This window comes from Procambarus clarkii, chromosome 50 (genome assembly GCF_040958095.1).
Source record: "Procambarus clarkii isolate CNS0578487 chromosome 50, FALCON_Pclarkii_2.0, whole genome shotgun sequence".
NCBI lineage: Eukaryota > Metazoa > Arthropoda > Malacostraca > Decapoda > Cambaridae > Procambarus > Procambarus clarkii.
Window position 1 is genome coordinate 10,297,252 of NC_091199.1, and position 21,796 is coordinate 10,319,047.

General features: G+C 40.9%; 1 protein-coding gene across 2 annotated transcripts in view; it reads left to right on the top strand.

Annotated features, from left to right (window-relative positions):
- Positions 1–21,796, top strand: part of LOC123772677 (very low-density lipoprotein receptor) — a 656,118-nt gene that overhangs the window by 33,583 nt on the left and 600,739 nt on the right. For both annotated transcript variants that reach the window (XM_069303519.1, XM_069303527.1), the window contains exon 2: positions 13,035–13,157. In XM_069303519.1, coding sequence (XP_069159620.1) covers positions 13,035–13,157 — 123 coding nt within the window. The remainder of the gene's footprint in view (positions 1–13,034; positions 13,158–21,796) is intronic.

The following is a 21,796-nucleotide window of genomic DNA, read 5'->3' on the forward strand; positions in this document are numbered from 1 at the left end:
CTCTCTCTCTCTTTCTCTCTCTCTCTCTCTCTCTCTCTCTCTCTCTCTCTCTCTCTCTCTCTCTCTCTGCCGTAGCCCCGCACAACAACATGTTACACAAATAAGCAGGGAGAAAACCCGCCCTAATAATGTGTTATGTCTATCCTATTTTCTGTTTTTGAAAACATTATTAATACCTGGAAATTATCTGACTTAACTTCACTGATTAATACGTGAAAACTATATTGCAATATTAGAATATTTACAAGAGAGGAGAATCACTATCAGTATTAACTGTATCATTTACAACACACTGTAAGAGAGAGAGAGAGAGAGAGAGAGAGAGAGAGAGAGAGAGAGAGAGAGAGAGAGAGAGAGAGAGAGAGAGAGAGAGGTGGGGAGCGAGGATACTACAAATAGGAAAATTTGGCATGGTAAAAACTTGAAGAAAAAAGAGAATGCTGTATGGGAGAGACACGTGATGAAACATCGAATTCAAATAAAAAATACGCTTCGTAAAAGTATAAAATTGATTACGCAGTGATGGACGTTAGCAGAAAGGGACAGAGGAAGAGAGAGAGAGAGAGAAGTGAAGGTGGAACAGGCATAGGAAGAGAGGGAAGGATAGGAGTGGAGTGGGAAGGTTAGGGGAGGGGAGGGGAGAATGGGAAACGAGAAGGAAGGATGGGAAAAGAGAAGGAAGGAAGGGGAGGAGGATGAGAAGGAAGGATTGGGAAAGAGAAGAAAGGAAGGGGAGGAGGCGAAGGAAGGATGCGGAGGAAGAGCCAATAAAAGAAGAGTTAACTGTAGAAGAAATAAGAGTAGGCAGAGAAGGACGTAGAGAGAAGGAGGAAGAAGGTGGGAAGCAGGAGAGGAGGAGGAGAAGGAGAAGAAGAAGAGAGAAAGGCAGGAAAAGATCCCGGCACTCTGTCTGTCCTCTTCTGTCCCGCAGATAAAAGGTGGATTTGGTGTGTATGTGTTTGGATGCGTGCGCTAATTCTGTTGATGGTGGGGCCAGGGGCGTCGACAGTCAGCCCTGGCAAGGGACACACTCTCCCTGCACGTAGGGCTGGCGGGGATGAGGAGCTGGCAGGGATGAGGGGCTGGCAGGGTAGATAGGGATGGACAATGGGAGATACCAGGGGATTGCAGGCACAGGGACAGTTAGCTGACGACAGCAGGCTGACACAGTTGCACTAGACTGACATTTGCCTGAGGGGAAAGGCCTTATGACTCGGTAAGCGAGCACCGGTTGCTGACTCTCATGTTGATCTGTGATCCTTGACGTTGATCTGCAACCTTAGATGTTGATCTGTGACCGTTGATATTATATCTTTCATATTAATTACTGCCTCCTTGATCGACACTGGATAGCACTCTGGAGAAATGCCCGACAGACCGCTGGAACATTATCTAACACAGTGCACAGTTACAAACCCATTAAGATTTCAACTTGAGACAAAGCTCAACCCCCGCAAGCACAAATAGGTGAGTACACACACACACACACACACACACACACACACACACACACACACACACACACACACACACACACACACACAGATAGATTTATTCCAACAATAAAGGAAAAAAGCAGGAGGGAATATAATAACCCATGGTTTAATAGACAGTGTCAGGAAGCAAAGGTGAGAAGCAGGAGGGAGTGGAGGAAGTACAGAAGACAAAGGACAGAGGACAACAGGATTAGATGTAACAGAGCTAGGAATGATTACATTAACATAAGACGAGTGTCGGAAAGGAATTATGAGAACGATATTGCAGTCAAAGCGAAAAAGCAACCAAAATTACTACATAGCCATATAAGAAGGAAGATGTCGGTAAATGACCAAGTGACAAGACTGAGGAAAACAGAAGGGGCATATACAGAAAGCGACAAGGAAATCTGCGAGGTACTGAATGCAAAATTCCATGGAGTGTTCACAACCGAGCCTGAGCAGCTCCCATTGTTAGAAGAGATTACCCAAGATGAAAGACTATCGGATATAGAGGTGACAGCAGAGGATGTAATGAAACAGTTGACAACACTGGATGCAAATAAAGCTGTTGGACCAGACAAAGTATCACCGTGGATACTCAAAGAGGCAGCGCAGGCTCTCAGCGTGCCTCTGGCAATGATCTTTAATGAGTCACTTATGTCGGGAGAATTGCCCAGTTGCTGGAAGGAGGCAAATGTCGTACCGATTTTCAAAAAGGGTGATAGGGAGGAGGCACTTAACTACAGACCCGTATCACTGACAAGCATCCCCTGCAAAATTCTTGAAAGAATAATTAGGCTAAGACTTGTTGAGCACCTGGAGAGCATTGGGTTTGTAAACAAGCACCAACATGGGTTCTGGACAGGGAAATCATGCCTAACAAACCTTTTAGAATTCTATGATAAAGTAACAAGGATAAGGCAGGACAGAGAAGGCTGGGCAGACTGCATATTTCTTGACTGCCAAAAGGCCTTTGATACGGTACCGCACATGAGACTGCTATACAAACTTGAGAGGCAGGCAGGAGTAAGCGGAAAGGCCCTAGTATGGGTGAAGAACTACCTAACAGGAAGGAGCCAGAGGGTAATGGTAAGGGGCGAAAAGTCGGACTGGCGAGCAGTAACAAGTGGAGTACCTCAAGGATCGGTGCTGGGACCAATCCTCTTTCTAATTTACGTAAATGATATGTTTACAGGAGTGGAATCATACATGTCAATGTTTGCAGATGACGCAAAATTAATGAGAAGAGTTGTGACAGACGAGGATTGTAGGATCCTCCAAGAGGACTTAAACAGGCTGCAGAGATGGTCAGGGAAATGGCTACTGGAGTTTAACACCAGTAAATGTAAAGTTATGGAAATGGGATCAGGTGACAGGAGACCAAAGGGACAGTACACAATGAAGGGGAACAGCCTACCTGTAACGTTTCGAGAAAGAGACCTGGGAGTGGATGTGACACCTAATCTAACTCCTGAGGCACATATAAATAGGATAACGACAGCAGCGTACTCTACACTGGCGAAAATTAGAACTTCATTCAGAAACCTAAATGAGGAAGCTTTTAGGGCGCTTTACACTGCCTACGTGAGACCCGTCTTAGAGTATGCCGCGCCATCATGGAGCCCCCACCTGAAGAAACACATAAAGAAACTGGAGAAGGTTCAGAGGTTTGCGACGAGGCTTGTCCCAGAGCTACGAGGGATGGGATATGAAGAGCGGCTGAAGGAACTGAACCTTACGACACTAGAGAAAAGAAGGGAGAGAGGAGATATGATAGGGACATATAAAATACTCAGGGGAATTGACAAAGTGGAAATAGATGAAATGTTCACACGTAATAATAACAGAACGAGGGGACATGGGTGGAAACTGGAAACTCAGATGAGTCACAGAGATGTTAGGAAGTTTTCTTTTAGCGTGAGAGTAGTAGAAAAATGGAATGCACTTGGGGAACAGGTTGTGGAAGCAAATACTATTCATACTTTTAAAACTAGGTATGATAGGGAAATGGGACAGGAGTCATTGCTGTAAACAACCGATAGCTAGAAAGGCGGGATCCAAGAGTCAATGCTCGATCCTGCAAGCACATATAGGTGAGTACATATAGGTGAGTACACACACACACACACACACACACACACACACACATACACACACACACACACACACACACACACACACACACACACACACACGCACACACACACACACACGTATATACCCTGTCGTAGCTCAGTCGATTAAGGCAGCGTGTGGGATGCTCTCGGACGTAGGTTCGAATCCTCGTCACGGCCCTTGTGGATTTATTCATTTCCTGTTGATTGACGGTTGAGAGGCGGGACCAAAGAGCCAGAGATCAACCCCCGCAAACACAACTAGGTGAGTACACACACACACACACACACACACACACACACACACACACGCACGCACGCACGCACACACACACACACACACACACACACACACACACACCACGGCAAGCAACGACCCGCAAGCCCACTCATGCAAAATATTGCATCCTGGGCTGTGTTGAGGTTTGAGGCCGGGCTGCGGGAAGGTTTCCCCGGTATACGAACCCTACACAATTCTGCTGGCAAGGCTTCATGTTTTCTGAAACACCACAGTGTTTAGTGAAGGTTGTGGGAGGCAGGCGGAGGTTTCTCTGGCAATAGTGTACTAGTTTGTTATATGTTATCTGGGATATATATATATATATATATATATATATATATATATATATATATATATATATATATATATATACGTAGAAAAATAAACATTAATTAAACTAGGTACGTAGAAAAATAAACATTAATTTCAAATATTCGTAATGTTGAATTGGATAGAAAAAAAAACATTTTATGAATACACTTAGATGTAAACACAAGTTGGGCAGCCAAAACATGTCTACCGTTGCCAGATATAAGCCAACACACGGGTTGTTTACTAGTGCAAACACTCCTTCAAACAACGGCACCGTTTGTTGACGAGACTAACACAAGAGCTAGTGTAGATACCAATAGCCTAATATACCGTTACCCGCCGGCGCTGAAGGTCGCTCCTTTGATCCAGAAGTGTTGCCTCAGCTCTCTGAGGACGTTTGTGTCGAAACCTCGTCAAAAGAAGTCTAATCAAACGATCGAACGTTGAGTAGACGTTACTTGAGCATGATTACCCGCTGGGAATTGGTAGTGATCTTTTCTTCCATTTTCTTTAGTGGTTGGTGTTTTGAAAATGAGGAATTCGATCTAGTTTCTGTGCCTAAGGTTTGTCCTCTGAATGGCTCTTTCAGATAGAAAGGGCAGGAAACCCTTCTTGAAAGGGTCGCGCCGTGTGCCTGTCGCATGAGAGAGAAGCCTTTACATTGGGTTTGAATGGTTTCACAGGAAACAGGCGCCACCATTTCGGGATGAGACAAAGATACTCTTGACTGAAACTGTAATTCCATTTACCCCCCTCCCAGAGGCGTGAGACCCTTACTGGGTGTTCACATACTGGCCATCTGAACAGGGAAATGTGAGAACCTATGAGTTTGCAGGATCATTGAGGCGACCATTAGCCTCTTACATTCAAGTGTACTCATTTATTTAAACCCCCGAATGGAATTAAGGATCAAAGAGGGCAGAAACCAACACACTCCTCTTTTATAGTGTATACCCTGATAACACAGAGGTATACCACGTGTTCTGATACTGGAATAAGATGAACATTGAGTGCCCAGAAGGTGAACATCCAGCAGATGAACACCCAGCAGGTGAACACCCTTGCTGGGTTTTGTTATTGAGTTACTGGTGTACGGAGTGAGAGGTATGCTGGGTGGAAGTCACTGATATACTTGGAGAACGAGCTTCTTAGATTTAAAATTCTACCCCACTTAGGGTACGAACCACCACTTATGTGGCATTCTGCCCCACTGTGGGAGAACGAGTTTCCTCTTACGTGGGATTCTGCCCCACGTAGACACCAGCCTCACATTTTCCGCTCGAAGAAATACTGTTTTCCATTTCTCCTTTGTTTTCGTTGTTTGTGCTAAAAAAAATGATTTTCCAATTTCTTTTCTTCAATTTTGCCTCTTGAATAGACCTGCTGAGGCATACTTCATACTTCCAGGCCAGTCTTATTTTTTAATTCAAGTTTCAAATTAATTTTTTGTGTCTTAGCCATAGCCTAGCGCGAAGCATTCTCTTGCGTGCGAACTGCTTTAAGATTATTGAAATGATATTAGACGTGTAAGGACTCTTGGTAAGGCTTGATAACCTAGGATTTGGTGGTAATTTACCTTCACATTTAGGATCAATATGAAATCGCGAGTCTTTGAGCCTGGCAATGTTTCAAAATTTAACTAACGCAAACAGTATCTCTTAAAACAGCTATTTGAACACTGTTGATCCAAGATGTGGATCACTAGTAGTTAAGAATAATCCATTTTCACCCGTCATATAGCCGAGTTCAAGCTTATTGAGATAATACAGTATTTTCCGCTCAAAAACAAAGACCAATATTTATTACAAACTGCCACCAAACTCCCCGTTTATTTTATGAAAAATGCTTTACACATGACTCGCAACTGACGACGTTCGAACATTTCTCGAATAGTGCTTCAGTGCTTCGCTAACAACCTCATTTCGAACTGCAACTCTGTAAAGACTTCTCCAACGTACTACAAATACAAATAATTGCGAAAAAAGAACCTAAACACCTACTCTAGCCATCGCCTAAATATGCAAAAATATGCTAATATATTGCAGTATTAATTTGTATTTGAGAAAACTCTTGTTTTGAATGAACAGCATGTTAAAATTCCTGAATGCACTTTTGGGGTCGGCTGCAGAATGGAATGAACGTAGCGTGAGGGCGGGTTGATACAATATCATACATCCCAAAAGGCGAAACTAGCTTGGTTTATTTCTACCCTCCCGAGTAGATATTTTAATTGGTGCATAAATGCGTTATAATTCATGGGAAAAGGTTTCATTGAGAGATATTTAAAGTGGGAAATTTAATGAGAAGTCGCGTGGTAATTTTAGACTTTTATGGACATTATTCAGAGGCTCTGAATAGCCTCTTTGGGTTACAATGAGTCTCAAGGTTCTTCAATAGACCATATATATATATATATATATATATATATATATATATATATATATATATATATATATATATATATATATATATATATATATATTATAATATGTGTTTCATTAAATTCATCTCTCTCTCTCTCTCTCTCTCTCTCTCTCTCTCTCTCTCTCTCTCTCTCTCTCTCTCTCTCTCTCTCTCTCTCTCTCTCTCTCTCTCTCTCTCTCTTCCTCTGTCCTTCGTCTACTGTCTCACCTCTCCCCCATTTTCCACCTTATTCCTTCTCCTTCCCTCTTCCCTCTGTCTCAGAAAATTTAATATTACGAAACTTTTTTTTTTTTTTTTTTATTAAGTTATGAGGTACATCTGCATTAGTGCAGCTACCCTAGACTATATGAAGTGGAGTACAGTGTGTCAAAAAAGCTAACTAGGTGATACTATAAAATCCCCATCACACAGGATGGTTAGTCATACAGAGGCATGTGATAAGCGGTCTGCACTGGCAGACTTCGGATGCATTTTGAGGATATCAACAACACAAGATTGAATAAGGTAGCAGTGGTAATACAAGTCCCCATCTCGCAGGGTGGTTAGTCATACAGAGCCATGTGTTTAATAGCCTGCACTGGCAAATTTTGGGTATACTGTGAGGATATCTTCAAGAATACGAGAGTGAATAAAGTAATTGCAAAGCTCCAGGTACCTCATGCCAACTGGTCTGAAAGGTCTAATAACTGGGCATTCAGTGATGTAGTGCGGGAGATCATGCCGTAGTTCCTGCTCACAGAGTTTGCAACTGGAGTGCTCAGGATTGGGAGACCCGTCACCTGCAGCCACCTGCCACAGGTAACGGTAAATATTACGAAACAATGAAAACTGCTAAAATAAACTCTTAGGAAAACAAATCCCGATTTCAGAAGATGAAAATTTCAGGAGCTAGAATAGGCGCCAATATTTCTGAAAGGGTGGCACTGGAGCCGACCCTAACTAACCTATGACACTCCCATACCACCTCTTCCCCATGTGTCATCTTGGATAGTTGGGAGAGACTAGCCCTAAGTGTCTGTAATACTTTGGACAGAAAAATAGAGACCAAAAGATATTTTCTTTTATTGATTAAACAAGAAAAAAATCACTAATAACTCATCTCTGAATCATTACAATTATACTTTGTATAATGCATCATCCAGTTTATTCAATATAGTTTATTATTGCCGTCCTCCCATATATATATATATATATATATATATATATATATATATATATATATATATATATATATATATATATATATAACTGAAAACTCACACCCCAGAAGTGATATGCATATTGTCCTGGGGACCATTCAGGCTTGTTCGCATATATATATATATATATATATATATATATATATATATATATATATATATATATATATATATATATATATATATATATATATTTTATTAAATATGACCGAAAAAGTAAGATTAATAATTCTAACACGAATTTTCTCAATCTTTCGTACATTATGCTTCACTGTTGGAGGTAAATCAAAAATCACTTCTCCAAAATTCATTTTTATTTCTAGTCTGACGCGACACGGGCGCGTTTCGTAAAACTTATTACATTTTCAAAGACTTCACAAATACACAACTGATTAGAACTTGCGTTTCCCTGATTTTATATCTACATTTGAGTGAGGTGGGAAGGGTGATGTGGCATTACATTTGAGTAAGGTGGGAAGGATGATGTGGCATTAGAGGATATTAATAGGGTATTAAAAGTATCAACACAAGACAGAACACGAAACAATGGATATTGAATAGAAGTGTTTGTAGAAAGCCTATTGGTCCATATTTCTTGATGCTTCTATATTGGAGCGGAGTCTTGAGGTGGGTAGAATATAGTTGTGCAATAATTGGCTGTTGATTGCTGGTGTTGACTTCTTGATGTGTAGTGCCTCGCAAACGTCTAGCCGCCTGCTATCGCTGTATCTATCGATGATTTCTGTGTTGTTTACTAGGATTTCTCTGGCGATGGTTTGGTTATGGGAAGAGATTATATGTTCCTTAATGGAGCCCTGTTGTTTATGCATCGTTAAACGCCTAGAAAGAGATGTTGTTGTCTTGCCTATATACTGGGTTTTTTGGAGCTTACAGTCCCCAAGTGGGCATTTGAAGGCATAGACGACGTTAGTCTCTTTTAAAGCGTTCTGTTTCGTGTCTGGAGAGTTTCTCATGAGTAGGCTGGCCGTTTTTCTGGTTTTATAGTAAATCGTCAGTTGTATCCTCTGATTTTTGTCTGTAGGGATAACGTTTCTATTAACAATATCTTTCAGGACCCTTTCCTCTGTTTTATGAGCTGTGGAAAAGAAGTTCCTGTAAAATAGTTCCTTGTTTTATACGTGAATTAGTCGGCATGTAACACTGAATTTAATTGCCAAATTAAAATAGTCAAAATTGTCCTTATGAAGTGTGGAACTTAGCATAGGTCTATGTTATTAATATAACAAAAGTTATTATTATGACAGATGTCTTTAATTATGGTTTGTCTGATCTTGGTTAATTAAGGAAACGATTATTTAGCCATCCACGTAAATCCATTACCATAATAGGCACTTACCTGCGTTAGTGGCTACAGTAAATCATGATTAACTAGGCTAAAACAAACGCGAAAACATATATATATATATATATATATATATATATATATATATATATATATATATATATATATATATATATATATATATATGACTGAAAACTCACACCCCAGTCGCATATAGTCCTGGGGACAATTCAGGCTTGTTCGCATATATATATATATATATATATATATATATATATATATATATATATATATATATATATATATATATATATATATATATATATATATATATATTTATATATATATTTATATATATAATATATTTATATATATATATATATATATATATATATATATATATATATATATATATATATATATATATATATATATATATATATATATATTGGGTGAGGTGGGTACATGAGAATGGAAGTAACTGCAGAGGGCCTATTGGCCCACCATACGATGTATTGAAGTGGGTAGAATATAGTTGTACATTAATTGGCTGTTGATTGCTGGTGTTGACTTTTTGATGTGTAGTGCCTCGCTGATGTCAAGCCGCCTGCTATCGCTATACCTATCGATGATTTCTGTGTTGTTTGTTAAGATTTCTCGGGTGATGGTCTGGTTGTGATGGTCACGTAAATCCCCGGCATAGCAGTGACACTGTCTCTTCCACTCACCTTCCATGTCCTCACACTGGAAGTTCACCTGTGTGTCAGCCAAGACCAGTCCTACGACTGATACTGCTACACGTCCCACCACCCCTTACCATCCAGTGCCTGGTGCGGCTCGCCGGCAGGCAGAGTGCCTTCGCAAACTAGCCGTTAGCCATCTCTACCAAGCAGTTTGCCACCTGGGTGGCTTAATCTTCATCAATCATCAATCAATCACCATTTGGTCGGGGAGACATCTCCCGTCACGCAGGGTGCAGCCGCACCTCCACAGATCTGCAGTATCATCTATTGATACTGGTAATGGCTCCAAAGGGCCTCCACTTACGGGCTATTCATGCCCGTGCCACCTTTTGGGTGGCTTAATCTTCATCAATCACAGAAGCCATTCTCTGTCTGGTGCTCTTGGGGTCACCACTGCTTCTTTCACCCGCCGTCTGCTACCAGCCTGCGTCATGTGTCGGGTTATCTTGAGGTTATCTTGAGATGATTTCGGGGCTTTAGTGTCCCCGCGGCCCGGTCCTTGACCAGGCCTCCACCCCCAGGAAGCAGCCCGTGACAGCTGACTAACACCCAGGTACCTATTTTACTGCTAGGTAACAGGGGCATAGGCTGAAAGAAACTCTGCCCATTGTTTCTCGCCGGCGCCCGGGATCGAACCCAGGACCACAGGATCACAATCCCAGCGTGCTGTCCGCTCGGCCGACCGGCTCCCTGTCGGGTGCTGTGGTGGATGTCTTCACCTCACCACTATAATATTGTATTTTATTCATATTAAGGATTTCATTTGTTCTGTTATAATAGCCAAGTGTCTTCAGGAACCATATTGTATTGTGTTTATTATTATAGTAAAGTTTATTAGTTGTTCAGCTGTTTCTTGTTTCATCCTGCCACTGCAAGGGCCAAAGAAGCATTTTTTATTATTATTTTTATGAGAGTGATTAAATACTTTCGTATTTAATAATACATCTTCAGAAGGATGTATTCCTATTATTAAATAGGAAAGTACATAAGGCAATTACTGTCTTAATCCTTCCTTCGTGGTCTGACACTGTCACATTGTTCATCACGTGTTAATTTCTTCTTGACACACACACACACACACACACACACACACACACACACACACACACACACACACACACACACACACACACACATATATATATATATATATATATATATATATATATATATATATATATATATTAATTAATTAATGCATTTAATTAATTAATTGCCAATTAATGCACAACTATATTCTACCCATCTCAAGACTCCGCTCCAATATAGAAGCATCAAGAAATATGGACCAATAGGCTTTCTACAATCACTTCCATTTCAATACCCATTGTTTCGTGTTCTGTCTTGTGTTGATGAAATTAATACCCTATTAATGCCACCTCACCCCATCCACCTCACTCAAATGTAGATATAAACAAAATCGGAGATATGTAAGTTCTATTCAGTTGTGTATTTGTAAACTAAAGTCTTTGAAAATGTAATAAGTTTTACGAAACGCGCTCGTGTCGCGTCAGACTAGAAATAAAAATGAATTTTGGAGAATTGATTTTTGAATTACCTCCAACAGTGAAAAGAAATGTACGAAAGATTGAGAAAATTCGTGTTAGAATTATTAATCTTACTTTTTCGGTCATATTTAATAATATATATATATATATATATATATATATATATATATATATATATATATATATATATATATATATATATATATATGGTAAACAGGAACACGATTGTCAGTACAACAGTCTTGTTTAATTAAAATATTTATTTTCCAATTAAAATACAAAACGTATCGAATACTCATTCCCTTGATTTGTGTTTTTGGTGCTTCCTTTCTTTTAAATAAGATGACCCTTATTATTATCTGTTTAATTGTGATACTGAATATAACAATTGTTTTTTTTATAATATTTGTGTTTATAATGTGTGACATGTGTAATTCGATAATTGATTTAATTTGTTCTTGCATAGAATCTTTGAACCTTTAGGATCATAATTTGGGATTTTGATTTAGTCCTTATTGTCAGTGTTGAATGTTATCAAACCTTACTTTGATAACATTACGTAAGTTGACTTGGCATTTTGATTACAATAATGTCATGTTTGCGGGATAAGTTATTTGTTAATTTAAAAACTCTAGCATGTCTTGCCAGGGGTTCTCCCCCCCTTCCCCCTTCCCCCCCCTTCCCCCTTCCCCCCCCCCCCGGCACGTCTTTTCTTGACCGGAAAAGACAACGCGATAAAGCTCGCCTTTGAGCGGAGCTGTCAAATAGACTTTTTTTTTTTTTTTGGCTTTTCAGGTCCTCAGGTCTCTCCCTGTGTCGTGATGTTCTCTGGGGGGGGGGGTTTCTTGCGTTCTTTAATGGTGTTCTGATTTTCTTTATATGTCTTCTTTGTGTCTCTTAATGGTGTTCTCTGAGGACTTCCTCGACTGTGTCTGTGTTTGTGCCTCTCATCCCTACTCTGCAGTCCTCAGTGTCCTGTTTTAGCTCTCTCGATCTTTCTCTCTGGCCTCCTTTTCCATCCTTCTTTTCCCAATTCTCTTCATCCTTCATTCCCTTACCTCTTCCATCCCTGATTCTCTCTCACTCTCTCTCTCTCTCTCTCTCTCTCTCTCTCTCTCTCTCTCTCTCTCTCTCTCCCTCTCCCTCTCCCTCTCCCTCTCCCTCTCTCTCCCTCTCCCTCTCTCTCCCTCTCCCTCTCCCTCTCTCTCTCTCTCTCTCTCTCTCTCTCTCTCTCTCTCTCTCTCTCTCTCTCTCTCTCTCTCTCTCTCTCTCTCTCTCTCTCTCTCTCTCTCTCCCCCCCTCTCTCCCTCCCTCTCTCTCCCCCTCTCTCTCCCCCTCTCTCTCCCCCTCTCTCTCCCCCTCTCTCTCCCCCTCTCTCTCCCCCTCTCTCTCCCCCTCTCTCTCCCCCTCTCTCTCCCCCTCTCTCTCCCCCTCTCTCTCCCCCTCCCTCTCTCCCTCCCTCCCTCCCTCCCTCCCTCCCTCCCTCCCTCCCTCCCTCCCTCCCTCCCTCCCTCTTCCACCGTCTTCCAGCGTCACCCTTCTGCTTATCTTAACTACTCTTAGTTCGTGAGTTCCGACCTGTCTTTAATATGGCCCTCCCGTTCCTCTCATCCTTCCCTTCCCAACGATGACATGTCTGGTAACCAGGGACCTCCTCTCTCTCCCTCCCATAGACTCGTGCTCTGAGGATTCCTTCGAGTGCCTCAGCGGCGGCAAGTGCATCTCACAAGATCTGCTGTGCGACGACTCTATGGATTGCGACGACAGGTCCGACGAGTCCCCCGACGTATGTCCAGGTCAGTGCTGTATTCATCTAGTTGTATTCACCTAGTTGTATTGTGCTGTGTGTGTGTGTGTGTGTGTTTGTGTGTGTGTGTGTGTGTGTGTACTCACCTATTTGTACTCACCTATTTGTGCTTGCGGGGGTTGAGCTTTGTCTCTTTGGTCCCGCCTCTCAACTGTAAATCAACTGTGTGTGTGTGTGTGTGTACTCACCTATTTGTGCTTGCGGGGGTTGAACTTAGGCTCTTTGGTCCCGCCTCTCAACCGTCAATCAATTGGTGTGCAGATTCCTGAGGATCACACACACACACACACACACACACACACACACACACACACACACACACACACTGGTGTATGTGTGTGTGTGTGTGTGTGTGTGTGTGTGTGTGTGTGTGTGTGTGTGTGTGTGTGTTATTAAATATAAGTTTGTCAGATATCGCCTGTTATCGCTGGATGTTGCAGAACCTTGCAAATGATATATTTTTATAATAAAATTCCTTTAGTCAGTCATTAACACAAGTTTCTCAGGTTATTATTATTATTTTTATAATAATATTTTCTGAATATAGAATATTATTATATATTCTGTTAAGTTTATTTAACTGTACAAGGGTATATACATCAGTGGTAATAGTATATGGGGCAACATATAGGTATATAGGTCTATATGTGTCACGAAACAGTAATAATACTTTACAAAGTTTACAAAAGAACTCTATTTTGTGTGTGAGTTAAAAGTGGTTTCAATTCTCATTATATATATATATATATATATATATATATATATATATATATATATATATATATATATATATATATATAATTTCGCTGATGTAAACAGGAAGCCTCTTAGGCATATCGAAGCCCCTCTATAGCCTTAGGCCAATTGTCAACCTTCCTCATGTAGATTGAATATGAAAGGAAGCGTAACCAATGTTCTGCCGCGGGAATTGAAAGCGGGACCTTTGGGTTGTGAGACCTTTGGGTTGTGAATCGAGTGTGGCAACAACAGGTTGTGAAGTGACTTGTAACTCTGCCATGAAAACAACATTGGACAACTGTTTTTGTGGTGAAGGGAGCAAGTTTGTCAGGATACAACTCGCTGTCTCAACCACTGACGGTAATCAGCCAATGAGAAGCGAGGAAATAACTGTCTTTTCAAGATCCTTTGAACTTGCCTCCAGTTCGAAATTAATTACGGTTTTTCCTCTCTGTCAGAGACGAATTGGATCCGAGTGCATTCGGGCGGGTAAATTCCCTTCGTTTTTTTCTCTCTCTCGAGTATTGAGCGAGTTGGTGTACTCTTGTGTGAACTAACTGACAAGGTGACGCTTTCACCAACTGCTGCGCCACTTCTCCTTCCTGCCGGGGTTAACGGACGTGCTTGAAAACATTGAAAGGTTTTTGGAAATTGATGATAAGGACTCTTGGGATATGAAGTTTTAATCGGAATGTTTACATAGTGCTTGAAATGGGGGCTGGAGAGGGTGTTTTTTGTGTATGGGATATAGTGCTCTCGTTATTGGCTCGTGTTGTGTCCTCAGCACAACACGAGCCAATGTCCTTTCCTGTCTCGCTGGCATAATTGATTTTTGGTTTGTGTGTGCGCGAGAGAGAAAGAACTATATGTATATATGACAGGGAAGGGAACTATCAGGGATAAAGTGCCAAGCCTTGACGACTATGTAGCACTGGGAAGGGATCAGGATAAGGATTTGGGATGGAACGGGGGTAAGGAATGATACCCAACCACTTGGACGGTCGGGGATTGAACGTCGACCTGCATGAAGCTAGACCGTCGCTCTACCGTGCAGCCCAAGTGGTTGGACTGTAGATATGATAGAAAACAAGTCGGGAGTCGGTACTTTAGACAGTCAACGGTTAGAAAGGCGGGGTCCAAGAGCTAACAGCTCCATCATGCAGACACAGATAGTATAATAAAACACACACACACACACACACACACACACACACACACACACACACACACACACACATACATACTCGTGTGTGTGTGTGTGTGTGTTCCCGTGATTTGGGGAGCCTCGCGGCAGAGTGGATAGCGCTCTGGGGTCGTAGTCTTAAGGGCCCGGGTTCGATCTTTGGCGGAGACAAATGAGCAGAGTTTCTTTCACCTGGTGGGCCTGTTTACCTAGCAGTAAATAGGTACCTTCGAGTTAGCTGCTACGGGCTGCTTCCAAGGGATGTGTGTGTGTGTGTTAGAGAGAAATATATGTAGTAGACATAATACAGGAACAATTAAATTGGTTAGAAAGGCGGGGTCCAAGAGCTAATAGCGTGATTCTACAAAAACAAATAGTAAATACACACTTACACACACTTGCCATCTCAAATCATCATGCTTCTCCCAGCTATTTAATTTCCTTAGACGTAAAATGACTGGATGATACATGTGAATGATACATGTGGATGATACATGTGAATGATACATGTGGATGATACATGTGGATGACACATGTGAATGATACATGTGGATGACACATGTGAATGATACATGTGGATGACACATGTGAATGATACATGTGGATGACACATGTGAATGATACATGTGGATGACACATGTGAATGATACATGTGGATGATACATGTGAATGATACATGTGGATGATACATGTGGAAGTTTTGTTGACACTCGTCATGGGGGAGAGGGGGGGGAAGGGCGATTTTTTTAAATTTAATTTGACAAGCGCAAGATTATGACAGATATTTTTGAATCAATTATATAATTAATAGGTTCTTGCTATGAAAAATTATAATGAAGGAAGACGTCAATGGCTTATTATAGTCATTGACAGCCGTGATTGACGGCCGTGAGGTGAATTGGTGTTATATAATTGGGTCTGTAAATAGGGCTTTGGTATTTTAAAACAAGGTACGACTCGAAACAATTTACATAAATTGGATTAGCTTAGATTCAGGGAAGACCATTCTTTGGAAATATAACTGTTTATGTGTGGAACGAGGTAACGCGATAACAGGTTATGATACCTGGTTGATACCTGGTTGATGGGGTTCTGGGAGTTCTTCTACTCCCCAAGCCCGGCCCGAGGCCAGGCTTGACTTGTGAGAGTTTGGTCCACTAGGCTGTTGCTTGGAGCGGCCCGCAGGCCCACATACCCACCACAGCCCGGTTGGTCCGGCACTCCTTGAAGGAAACAATCTAGTTTCCTCTTGAAGATGTCTACGGTTGTTCCTGTAATATTTCTGGTGCTCGCTGGGAGGACGTTGAACAACCGCGGACCTCTGATGTTTATACAGTGTTCTCTGATTGTGCCTATGGCACCTCTGCTCTCCACTGGTTCTATTCTGCATTTTCTTCCATATCGTTCACTCCAGTATGTTGTTATTTTACTGTGTAGATTTGGGACCTGGCCCTCCAGTATCTTCCACGTGCATATTATTTGGTATCTCTCTCGTCTCCTTTCTATGTTTTGTACCAGGCAGCGTGATTGACGCGGAATAGCTTGATTGTTTCATGCGTATAATAGACATATATATGAATATTATAAATGAGTTTCAGCAGATATAAACAGAAGCTGCCTTGTGTAATCATGAGGTTATCTTGAGATGATTTCGGGGCTTTAGTGTCCCCGCGGCCCGGTCCTCGATCAGGCCTCCAACTCCAGGAAGCAGCCCGTGACAGCTGACTAACTCCCAGGTACCTATTTTACTGCTAGGTAACAGGGGTATAGGGTGAAAGAAACTCTGCCCATTGTTTCTCGTCGGCGCCCGGGAGCATACCCGGGACCACAGGATCACAAGTCCAGTGTGCTGTCCGCTCGGCCGACCGGCCTCCCAATAGACCTGTTTCAGTCTAATTGATAATTTGTATGTTCCTACTATAACTGATAAAAAGTTTCCGTATCTAAAATAAACAACAAAATAATGAGTTACAGTCGCTTGATAACCAAAGAATTATTTATTCACTCATATAATTGAACATTCTTGTAAATTAAGTTAGTCACCTCAGCTGTACAGATGTTTCTCAGCATATCTGTTGATGAAGATTAAGCCACCCAAAAGGTGGCACGGGTATGAATAGCCCGTAAGTGGTGGCCCTTTTGAGCCATTACCAGTATCAATAGATACTGGAGATCTGTGGAGGTGCGACTGCACCCTGCGTGACGGGAGATGTCTCCCGTGAGCATATCTGTGACCTTAAGGGTGTTCTCAGCTTCTCTGTAACTTTAGAAATGTTCTCAACATCCACAACTCCCCAGATCTCCTGAGATTACGCCTCCTCGCTAGTCTCACATGTCAAATTTAATTTTCCCGTGATTAAAAAAGTTGACAGCCGCTAAGCACCTTTACTCAGTTATGCCTCATATCATGGGGGAATTTTTTTATAAATTCCTTGTTTTCACGCAGATTTTTCGATGTCTAGTTAGTTTTGTTTCTAATATTGTAATAATGTTTAGATTCTTAGCTAGTTTTAAGGTTAATTTGACGGAAATCAGACAACTCTTCAAGTAATTTTTTTTCAAGTCGCTGACAAAGGCAACACAAATGGCAACAATACTAGAAAGTTGCCAGCTAGTGTTTGTTTTCGTTTTAATATTCAAACATAATCAGATTAATTAAACACAAGTCATTGGAAAGTATATATATATATATATATATATATATATATATATATATATATATATATATATATATATATATATATATATATATATATATATATATATATATATATATACTTTCCAATGACTTGTGTTTAATTAATCTGATTATGTTTGAATAGTATATATATATATATATATATATATATATATATATATATATATATATATATATATATATATATATATATGTATATATATATATATATATATATATATATATATATATATATATATATATATATATATATATATATAATAGTTATTGTTGAAGATTTATGACGCTGCTTTTTTGGCAGAAAATCAAATCCCAAAACTCCATTTTTAATTTTCCGGATCATCTCTCTTAGTTCTTATCCAATTTTGATGAAAATTTCACACAATACTCAAATCAATAGACTTAATGAAATTACCAGCTTATATATTGAATTTTATATTTTATTATGCGATATATGTTTTTGTAAAATTAAAAAAAATAAACATGCTATATATTTTTTATTTTTAGGAAACAAATTAATATTTTTTTTTAGTAAATATTTTTTTTTTTCAGTCTTTTAAAGGATATCAAACAAATAACTGTAATAATATCTCTTTACTCTTGATTAAACGAAAGTTTTATCCTATTAACTATTCAGAGTAAAGCAGGCGATGAGTCACAATAACGTGGCTAAAGTAAGTTGAGATTGTCTTGAGACAATCGACTTGAGAATGGTCCAGGACGGACCGAAACGTCGTCGTCCCTTCACCTTCTAGTGTGTGGTCTGGTCAACATTCAGAGTAAACATTTCTTATGATTAACAACTAAATATTCTAAATTTTTATATCTGAAAACTTTCTAAGAAGTAAACATGAATCGGCGCCATCACATAGTAGGAATTTTCGTGGTATTTAAAAGTTTGACTTGTGAAGATGGTCTCAGGGACTGACGATGTCAAGCAAGAGGAACTATTGACAGGAAGAATGTCACACTTGGACGGTCACTGTCAAGCAGTCAGCTGGTCCTATTAGTCCCTCGTGTGACAGCTGGTCATATTAGTCTCGTGTGACAGCTGGCCATATTAGTTCCTCGTGTGACAGCTGGTCATGTTAATCCCTCGTGTGACAGCTGGCCATATTAGTCCCTCGTGTGACAGCTGGTCCTATTAGTCCCTCATGTGACAGCTGGTCATATTAGTCTCGTGTGACAGCTGGCCATATTAGTTCCTCGTGTGACAGCTGGTCATATTAGTCTCTCGTGTGGCAGCTGGCCATATTAGTCCCTTGTGTGACAGCTGGTCATATTAGTCTCTCGTGTGACAGCTGGCCATATTAGTCCCTCGTGTGACAGCTGGCCATATTAGTCCCTCGTGTGACAGCTGGTCATATTAGTCTCTCGTGTGACAGCTGGCCATATTAGTCCCTCGTGTGACAGCTGGCCATATTAGTCTCGTGTGACAGCTGGCCATATTAGTCCCGTGTGACAGCTGGCCATATTAGTCCCTTGTGTGACAGCTGGCCATATTAGTCCCTCGTGTGACAGCTGGCCATATTAGTCTCTCGTGTGACAGCTGGCCATATTAGTCTCTCGTGTGACAGCTGGCCATATTAGTCTCTCGTGTGACAGCTGGTCATATTAGTCTCTCGTGTGACAGCTGGCCATATTAGTCTCTCGTGTGACAGCTGGCCATATTAGTTCTGGCCTACAGAGACAAGCCAAATATTGCACACAAAGAGAAGTTTCTCTCAAGTTCTTGTGTTTCCAACAGGTAATAATATTGGTTTTGTCCTTTGTTGTGTTGATCTTATAGCTAGACACGTCACTGTATTAGGCTTGGGTAGAGATGGTCCCGGGTTCGATTCTCGGACAAGTAAAACCGTTTGAACAAATTGTCTTAAAGCTGACATCCTGAGACCTGATGCGCCTCTGTTGTGGTCTGCAACCTGGAGAAGGTCAGTCGTCAACCTGTTCTCAAGAAGGACATAGGCTCATGGAAGCGAACTCAGAATAACGATTTATATTACAATAAAGTTATACCTTGAGAATAATCTCTGTTTAGGACAAAGGTTCGCTTGCTAGTTTACCTATTAAATATTGTCATAAACATCCTTATGTTTTACAAAAGGGCACAATCTATTCCCCAAGTGTTGACCAGACCACAGACTAGAAGGTGAAGGGACGACGATGTTTCGGTTCGTCCTGGACCATTCTCAAGTCTCACAATCGACTTGAGAATGGTCCAGGACGGACCGAAACTTCGTCGTTCCTTCACCTTCTAGTGTGTGGTCTGGTCAAAATACTTCAGCCACGTTATTGTGACTCATCGCCTGCCTATTCCCCAAGACTTTTTTACACCCATGATATGCAACTTATAAAGCTCAAGCCCAAGGAGCTCATAAAGTACGAACCAAAAGAACTTATAAACCCCGTGACCAGGAAACTATAACTTATAAGTGATTGATTATTCTAAACCCCGATAAGTTGGTCTTCATGACTGGTTCCATGTTCTCTTTCCCTCCTCCACGCTGGTAACGAAGGGTCATTGAAGTTCTTGAAGCAGGTCTAACAAATGGTTTGTTAGTGGAGTGTAAACTTCAGCCTGGAGTTTTACATGTTTACGTGTAGAGTTTTTTTTTATTATTATTTTCTAGCACAGACGTGGCCACACATTTACAATGCTAACCAGCATATATACATTTTCTTCTGTCCTCCATGGAGGTGGAAAGGGGCAGGAATACCTCTCTCCCGCTGAATTGCTAATATTCGTCAGACTTGTTGCTCATGTTATTCAGAAAGTGTTGGTTCCTGCGATAAAAATTATTCAGCTGTTGCTAGATGAATAACCCACTGAGATTCAAATGTATATATACACTGTGAAGGGGATGAATGAGGCAGCAAATGTCCGCCGTCTGTAAACCAATTTTTCAAGAATAAACTTTGTGATTCCGTTGGTCCATTTTTAAATTTGAAATTTGAATAGTGGGAAGATAACGACTCGACGCTCCTACTCTCTCTCTCTGTTATACTGAACAATAACACGCTATAGTTATGTTATGAACAAATATAATAACATCAGAGACTAACCTCACGGGTAAAAAAATAAATGTATATATGTCAAGAAATATAGATTTAGGCTTTAGGCCTTACTGTAATTGAGTTATTAATTACTCTATATTGTTTCTGAATAGTTTGATAGTTTCTAAAACGGTTGATACGCCCGCACGCAACACCCGCACGCAATACCTGCCCGCAACACTTACACACAATACCCACACGCAATACCCGCACAGATAACGTGTGGTTTTAAGTAAGTAGCTCCATACTGTATCACAATACAATATTACGGTACTATGAGTATTACTGATATTTCGCATTTGTAACGGATCCATCAGTTCCGTAAAAAATGCGACCTATTAAAATGTAACATCGGTAAGGTCAAACTGCTCATAGTGCCTTAGGCTGTGAATCCAGTTCAGTCAATCATTTACGAAACCTGTATATCCTTCCTTAATTATGACGGCTTTGATGACAATAAACAGTTTACGAGCTGGGAAGCTTCACAACCCAAGGTTGTTATTGTTATAAGCAGCCTCGTAGTGCTTCTCAGCTCGTAAGATGTTTAATTAATGTAAACAAAGCCGCCATGATTGAGGGATGATGCACAGGTTTCGTTAATACTTCAGGAATCCTGAGATTCCTCTCAGGAAATGTTAGGTCTCTTGAGGTTATCTTGAGATGATTTCGGGGCTTTTTAGTGTCCCCGCGGCCCGGTCCTCGACCAGGCCTCCACCCCCAGGAAGCAGCCCGTGACAGCTGACTAACACACAGGTACCTATTTTACTGCTAAGTAACAGGGGCATAGGGTGAAAGAAACTCTGCCCAATGTTTCTCGCCGGGGCCTGGGATCGAACCCAGGACCACAGGATCACAAGTCCCGCGTGCTGTCCGCTCGGCCGACCGGCTCCCCCGGTCATGGGCCTTTTGAGACAGGCAAGAACTTCAGTAATTTCTGTCATCTGGAATCGTTATA